The sequence below is a fragment of the Egretta garzetta genome, unplaced genomic scaffold (assembly GCF_000687185.1).
Source record: "Egretta garzetta isolate BGI_Z169 unplaced genomic scaffold, ASM68718v1 scaffold628, whole genome shotgun sequence".
Lineage (NCBI taxonomy): Eukaryota > Metazoa > Chordata > Aves > Pelecaniformes > Ardeidae > Egretta > Egretta garzetta.
The window spans coordinates 242,379-250,361 of NW_009260535.1; the positions used below are offsets into that span (position 1 = coordinate 242,379).

The 7,983-nt window shown below is 47.8% G+C and overlaps 1 protein-coding gene across 1 annotated transcript; it reads right to left on the minus strand.

Annotated features, from left to right (window-relative positions):
• Positions 1 to 1,231: 1,231 nt before the first annotated feature.
• LOC104131435 (interleukin-17F) lies at positions 1,232 to 3,280 on the minus strand. Its single transcript, XM_009644598.1, has 3 exons — positions 3,254 to 3,280; positions 2,069 to 2,313; positions 1,232 to 1,469 (listed from the first exon to the last, which is right to left on the minus strand). The coding sequence occupies exons 1-3, from the start codon at positions 3,278 to 3,280 to the stop codon at positions 1,232 to 1,234; spliced, it is 510 nt and encodes a 169-aa protein (XP_009642893.1).
• Positions 3,281 to 7,983: the final 4,703 nt, after the last annotated feature.

Consider the following 7,983-nt stretch of genomic DNA (forward strand, 5'->3'; position numbering starts at 1 on the left):
TTGCCCTCCATTCCTCCTCAGCCAGCCATCCAGCTGGTGGAGGGAAATGTCACTTATAAGGATGACATCTTGTCTGGAAGAGGATGGGACAGGCCTGTCCCAGCTCACATGAACCAGACTAGACCTCCAGCCCAAATTTTGGCTACAGCCCTGCAATGCGATGTCTCCTACCTCTTTTCCAACCACCCCTAGGGACCATCCCCAAGGTCTGGAGAACTCGCCCAGAGCTGCCTGTATAACTTCACTTCACCACTTTCAGCCCTTTTTTGCGTCTTTTCATCTATTTAGGCCGCAAGTTCTCTTGCACTCCCTCTTACTCACATGTTACCGGAAAAAGCCTGATCTTTGCTTAAATCTCTCAGTGCTACTGCAGCACAAACCCGTTCTCTGGGTTTGCTTTCATTTTGATCTACCTTATAACAACATTCTTTTAAATAAAATACAATTTTTATTTAGTGGATAAGTTATTGAATAAATACAGATAAACATTCACCATTTTTAGATACTCTGAGCACATACAAAGCCATAAATACAGTCATAAATAGAAGAATATAAATAGAAATATAAACGCTCATTGGTTCTTTGCCATCTGAATGCCCAATGCAAGCGGATTCAAGTCTCTCCCCGAAAAGCTCTGGAATAAGTCAGCCCTGCTCCCCATCGAGCGGCAGCGACACAAACCCAGAGTGCAATGAGAATCAGGCCTGGTGGCACTTATGTCAGATTTACACTAGAAATGCGCTACTAAGTGAGGATGGCCAGAGAAGGAAAAGGGGCTCGGGGGCAAGGAAGGGAGGGAGAAGGTACAGGAGGAGGCATTTTTGTAGCAGTGCTGTTTGGCCTGTGTAAATTAGGGCAATTTACTGCCAAGAAAAACTTTTGAAACTATAATTCATTTGATTTACCGAACTGATATAAGCCACAATGAAAAAACAAGTACCGCTTTACCCCCTCCTGGGGGTAAACCCAAACCCATGCTTGGAATCACAGACAAAACTTTTCCTCCATGCCCCTCTCTCCCCTCTATTACCACCTACCAGTGATTCCCATTCTAAAACCCATCAATGAACAACAGCAAGAATCGGTACTTTCAGGAGGTAATTTGCTCAGACTTGGAAAGGAAATGTCATGTTGAATTCCTGGGATGCAAGGTGGGAGGCTGTGGGATTTCTCCAGAGGGATGTTCGTAGGAGACATTTCTTCCCAGTGCCATCTCCCCTAGTAATTTCTCCTAGGACTGGTGGTGGACAACTGGAACAGCACACGTGCAGCCCACGGTGATGACTTTCTTCTCCAGGCGGTAGGTAGACAGGCAGCCCTGCTGCTCCCGCCGGAGGACCAGGATCTCCTGTTGGATGGGGACGGAGTTGAGGCTGTGGTCCTCCTGCCCCAGTGAGTTCACGCAGCCGGAGAGGCGACACTTGGCGTCAGCGATCACCTGGGGGAAGCGGTTGGGGTCCTCGTCGAGCCTGGGGATGGGGACACAAAAGGGTTTTATGCACTTGCACGACACAGTTTGGCAGGATCTTCTTGTTTATCTCCATGAAACGCCCGTACTATTCACCTATGCATCCTCATTATGAGAAAAGGCCAAAGAATTTCCCTATCCTCAACATTTTTAGAATGAGTTCCTATAAATGGAATCAATTTTGGGAGGGTAATACTGCCATGTTATTCTTTAGGAGTTGATGAATGGAGTGGAGCTGGGTGAAATACACAACTGTTCGCAAGGGGACTATTTTTTTTGTTTGGTTTTGTTTTAATTTCAGCTTTCAAAAAATTCTTTCGGTTAGGAAAAGGTAAAATTACAAGGTACTGACATTTTTCTTTTGCTAGAGGCATAATTATTTGACAAAGACTAACAAGATTATTAGAAAGCATTCCAGTGATGTCCCCCTGCACTCTTGGAGAGTGGATTTCTCTTGGAGAAATCTCACCTAACATCAAAATGAAAGTGTTTGCAATATTCACAGGACTCCAGGCATATGCTGAGAACTATCCATCATTCACCACAAAAAACATCTGTGTAGCACAGCCATTGCAATTTAAATAACAACTAATTGGTTACCTGTAATCCCAAGGAGCAAGAGACCGGTTTCTGACATCGTGGCCCATCCCAAAAGCATGACCTGAATTGCTGATACGAATGTCAACTTTCACCGCCGTGGGGAACTGGAGGTCCTTTTGGTTCAGGCAATCTTCACTAAGCCTCACAGAGCCACCGTCCTTGCTGGGTCGAGGATGAGCTACCCTCCTATGGGGTGAACTCCTTACGGTGAGTGCTAAAACCAGCACCAAAAGCAGTGAGCTGAACTGGGAGAGAGAAAGGTGTCGTTGGCTCAGTTCAGTCCAGAGAGAGAGCACAAAGAGCCAAGTCTTGGCTAGACTGGACCATCAATGGACCGTATAACTAGCAAGAGGAGAAGGAGGCAGAACATAAGTCCTATCCTGAATTCCTTCAGCGCTGTGAATCAGCACTGGGCAGTGGCTGATCTTCATACTTATATTTGGGTGAGACGGGCCAGCATGAGCAAAGAGCACAATGATGCTAAAATACTCATCACAACAGCCGCTAAACTGTGATTCAAATTCTGATTCATAGTTGGTTCTGCACCAAGAAGAGCATCTCTCCAACAAGCTAGGAAAGGTCGTCCTCTGCAGGTAAGCAGCAATGTCTTACAATCTACAAGGTGGGGTGAGGACTCAGCTGACCCCATGCCTAAGCTTAGAAACCTGGTAAGCCATATGCTTTCTCAGGACAGGAAAGGTTGGCCACATAGCAACCGTCTACTGGAAATAGCCCTTTTCGCAGTGAAATCTGAGATTTTGGGGCCATTTCAAGGAGCTACGGTTCTAGGAAAAGACGACAGATAAATGCAAAGCTTTAAATAAAGTCACGGTGCTGCATCTACTACCCAGGCTGAGATTTAAATGCACAGGCATTCACTTCACAGGGAAATTCCAGCAATTTTGATAGCCCGTTGTCCGAGAAAAGGACGCTCTCCCAATCCCACATCAGCAATGCTGCCCTTACAGATAAATAATGGATAGTCCGTGGCCTCCTCGTCACTCAAGCACCAAACCCACTTGCAAAAGCTCAGGACAGAAAGCTGTATCAGACTGATTTAGCATCCTCTTCAGCTCCCACTAAGACCAGGAAGGGTTGCTCGTAGATAACGTCATAGGATCTGCATTTTGCTTTTTCTCTTGCAGCAAATATATCTTAACACTTACACCAAATATAAGTACTTACCACCGCAGTGTAGCTGGCAAAAGCCATGGCTATGTCTCTGCTGCTTTAGGGAGGTGCACACGGTGACAGAGCACAAGAATTCTTCTTCTCGAAGACCTCTTCCACTCTGCATCTGTGTCTCAAAGCCAGCTGTGGTCTCCTTTTTATAGTGAAGTTCAACCACTACCGTCCTTTCCATTGCAGCTAGAGATAGCTTACCTGACCCGAGGTTAGAGCTGATATTTCATTTTCTAGCCCACTTCCTTCCGTCTACCTCCAGAAAGGCGAGGGCAAATACTATGTCATCAGAATCCCAAATCAGCCAATACAGTTTATTCAGGCAGATAGAGAGATATGGGAAGAAAAGGAGAAAAAAAAAATTGGTCAGGCAGCTTTTTTTTTCTCTTTCCACCCCCTCTTTCTAACATTAATGTTCTCTTACCACAAACACATCTGTAGATGCACTTCCACGTGCCTCACAGAAACCAAATGGCAGAGATCAGCAAGCTGCAGTGAAACGAGGGTTTCAAAATGAGGACAGGACATGGAACTTCACAGTTTAACCTCCCTTTCCTTCAGTTGCACCATCCACCCCTATCTCACCTCAGGGATCTCTGTGTCCTGCGGTGACTGGGCAGGGGAAGAGTAGATGGCCAACAGAAGTCCTCCTGGGGGACCTCAGGCCACCAGGAGCTGAGACATTGTCCCCACTCATTGCTGAGATCCTGTGTTGACGTGTTCTGGAGAGCTCATTGAAAAACTCATGTGTGCCCTTGTAAAGGCCCTGAGGGCACTAATCAGCCTTACTGGCCTTGCACAGCATCTCGATGGGTTTCCCTCCACAGCCCATCACGAGGAGCCCTATTTCAGCTCAGCTTTGGGCACCCAGTCCCTGCCTGAGCTACACTGTAGGAGTGCTGGTTTCCTGCCCCTTCTCTGGCCTTGTCTACTGGGCAGACCTTAGAGTAGCATTCATCCTGGATGGACTCCTTGGACACATGTCATAGACCATCTCCACGGCCATAGCGTACTGCATTTTGCCTAGGTCTCCTCTGAGTGTCGGGGAGGGGGGCTGGAGAAAATATAAAGTATTTTTAAACAGGTTTTTTTCTCATTTTAAAGTGCCTGAAAGGGCTGTATCACCACCACCAGTGCAGTGGCTGTAGATGGTGGTGACACAGCAACGTGTTATGGTGTGGGGGCAGCTGGGAGCGTAGGACCCTCTGTTGTAGCACTGGAGCAAACTCCCATGGAGCCAGTATCCTGGCAAGCACCTGGGAGTGCCTTTTGATGGTCCTGTGAAAATTCCACCAAACTTGATCAAATCACCAATGTTTATAAAACTTCAGCGCCCACAATGGCGCTTGGCAGAATTTAGCAGCTGAAGTCTGGGTGGGATTAATTGCTCCTTAAGGATTTTCCCAATGCGCTTTTTCCTCTGCTGTGTCAGTATATCACACCTGTTCAGTAAAATATACATTTAAGCCCTTAGAGGCATGAGAAGGTAATGCTGTCCTTGTTCTGAGTTGCCAAAACCAGTAGCCCCAAATTTAAACCCAGTAGAGGCGAGGCTGCTACAGCTCTATGCCCCCATCTCCCTCCAGTAGCAAAGCTGAGCACAGATTCCCAATAGGCACATACACACACATATGTGGAACACGTGTATAACATATATACATATGCACATGTCCCACCACATGGGTCAACATGGGCAAAAAACATCACCAAAGCAAACACAAACAGGACCAATGGCCTCGTCTTGTTCCCTCTTCTGGCTGATCAGGGTGAAAGCCCATTAGTGGAGAATAGCTATGCACATCTATACATACGTACAAGATGGATCTCTCCAGTTATTGGCCTTAGATCATCCCTAGTAACTGCCCCTGGATCTCCCAGTCTCCCCATTGCTCCATGCACGGACACAAACACACACCAGTGGGTCTCCCCAGCAGCTGCTCCAGACTTATGACCTTACCGGTAGTCAACCCCCAGATCCAAAAATCTCTCCAGTAGCTGGTCTAGACCTCCCAGGATTCCCAGTAGCCAATTTGCAGACCATCTGGTCTCCCCAGCATCCTGCCCAGACTTATGGCTGCTCCAATATCTGGAGCTAGGCCAGCTTGACGGCTTTAGCACTTCCACACTGGCATACACACTCACACGATATGCACACGCTCCGGGCCCCCAGCTGCTGGCCCTTAGAGCTCACAGCCCTTGCATTTAGGATAGAGAGTGACATTACACAAAAAAAAAAAAAAAAAAAAAAAAAAGCTAGGAAAAGGATTTAAAAAGAAGACAGGGAACACTGGGGTGATCAGGCACAGAACTCGGCCAGACAAGCATTCTGACCACCACCCCACTTACGTGTGATCGGCTCCTGTCACCCCTCCTCTCATTTTCCTGTTTGTTCCTCACTGATTCAACCTGATCCTTTCCTCAACTTCGCCCCTTCCCCTAAACATCCCATAAGAAGCCTTGCACAACCCCAAAATGTCCTTCCCAGGACACCATAATGAGCCCCATACCCCTGTAGCCAGCAAGGTGAGGTGGGGAAAGCCTCCCCCATTGACTGGTGGATCTTACATCTGGACTTGGGTTGACCATCCTCCTTGGACAGCCCTGAAAGAGCCGGGCCAGGGGCTCTGTTGGCATTATGCTATCTGGGTTCCTCTACCTGGTACTGCTCCACTGCTCCTTCATGTTCATGGAAAATAATGGCTCTTATTCACACAAGCTGGCAATCCCCATTTTATAATTAGGGGAGAGAGGCATGAAAATAAAAGGGGAAGCAGGAGCAAGGACTCTGCTGTCTGTGCTCCAGCAAGGATCAGCCACAAACTGGCAGGGAAAGACCAGTGCATGTGCTGTCTCCCCAGCAGCACCAGCAGCTCTCTTTGGGAGTAAAAGCTATTTTTATTGCAGCAAAAGACCATGTAATCGGTTCAATCAGCTTCTCTGTGGAGAAAAACCTCGAGAGAAGCCTCTCCCAAAGCCATGTAGCCAAGCTGGAAGAGGAGGACTGAAGCATAGGGCTCATCACACAAATTCATCCTCAGTCCTCCACAAAATCAACAGGTTCATGGCATTTTCAGTACTCCAGAAAATCAGGAGCCTCTTACAGATTCATGGCATTTTCAAATGAGAAAGGGACTAATCCAGTCCCTGCTCTATCCCCCCTCTTGAATAATACCAGCAGAACTCTCTACCGGCTGATGCTTTATGTCACTGCAGAACGTTGTCATGATTTTGTGGTCTGATTCAAGTGACAGCTCAGAGACCAGCAACTCATGTAAATTTTTCATATTTCAGTTAGTAAAACTGAAAAAAAAACCCTAAAAAAGTTCACCTGAGGTAATACCAAATTTGTGCTGCATGTTCCTGTTCTGACTGTTCACCCCTAGATATCCATGATTGCATCTACTGACACACGGTGTGTGGAAGAGCAAGAGAGGGTAGAATTACCAGAAACCCACTTTTATAGCCCAGAATCTGACCCCTTTTTTTTCCCCAAGCGTTCACAGTGAAAGGAAAAGGGCATTGTCATGAAAACGGGTTGGATTTTGCAGGTACAGCGTTAAGCGGAAATTGTTACATGCAATGAAGCAATGACATCATCGCGCCAAATACTGGGTTGTTAGCCCTGACCACCACTTTCCACTCACATCTGCTGTCTTCAGCGGCTTATAAATTTAGCAAGGATTCCCTCTTTGACCTGAAATTTCCTACAACTGAATTTGTCTTGAGTTGAAGTTCGCTGAAAATTTGATCTAAAAGAGGTCACCTAATATGAATCATTATAAGGGAGGAAAAAAGGCTCGTTATCTCAGAAAGCTTTCACTTCCACGTTTCAAGGGCTTGGAGCAGGGATAGGGACTTAGAAATCAAAGAGAAGTTTGAATTTGACCGAGAACTCTTCTACACTTGAGTTACTGCAAAGAAAATCACTGTTTGCACTGCAGGATTCATTACACACTCAGGTTACGGTTTTCATAACACTGCAGGGGTTTCAGGCATAAGACATGCATGAGCTCAGACCAGGCTTGGCTGCCACATCCTTCTGAGCTCCTCTGAACTTTTCAGCTTTCATACCTCATAGAATCATAGAATGGTTCGGGTTGGAAGGGACCCCTAGAGCCCACTCAGCCCAACCCCCCTGCAGGAGCAGGGACACCTTTAACCACATCAGGTTGCTCACAGCCCCGTCCAACCTGGCCTGGAATGTTCCCAGGGATGAGGCCTCCACCCCCTCTCTGGGCAACCCCTGCCAGGGTTTCATCACCCTCATTGTACATAATTTCTTCCTTAGATCCAGTCTAAACCTACCCTGGTTTAGTTTGAAAACATCACCCCTTGTGCTGTCACAGCTGGCCCTACTAAAAAGATTGTCCCCATCTTTCCTATAGGCCCCCTTTAGGTACTGAAAGGCCGCACTCAGCTCTGCCCGCAGCCTTCTCTTCTCCAGGCGGAACACCCCCACCTCTCCCAGCCTGGCCTCAGAGCAGAGGGGCTCCAGCCCTCGGAGCATTTTAGTAGCCCTCCCCTGGCCCCGCTCCAACAGCTCCATGTCCTTCTTGTGCTGAGGGCTCCCGAGCTGGACGCAGGGCTCCAGGGGAGGTCTCAGCAGAGCAGAGCAGAGGGGCACAATCCCCTCCCTCGACACTGGCCACGCTTCTCTTGATGCAGCCCAGGGTAGGGTTGGCTTCTGGGCTGCCCGCGCCCCTGGCCGGCTCATGGCCAGGTTGCCAGGGGGC

Coding starts and splice junctions, on each gene's coding strand:
- LOC104131435 (XM_009644598.1), bottom strand. CDS start 3,280: ATGGCTTTTGCCAGCTACACTGCGGTG. Junction 2,314..3,253: donor TTGCCAGCTACACTGCGGTG/GTAAGTACTTAT, acceptor TCTCTCTCCCAG/TTCAGCTCACTGCTTTTGGT. Junction 1,470..2,068: donor CTTGCTCCTTGGGATTACAG/GTAACCAATTAG, acceptor CCCCATCCCCAG/GCTCGACGAGGACCCCAACC.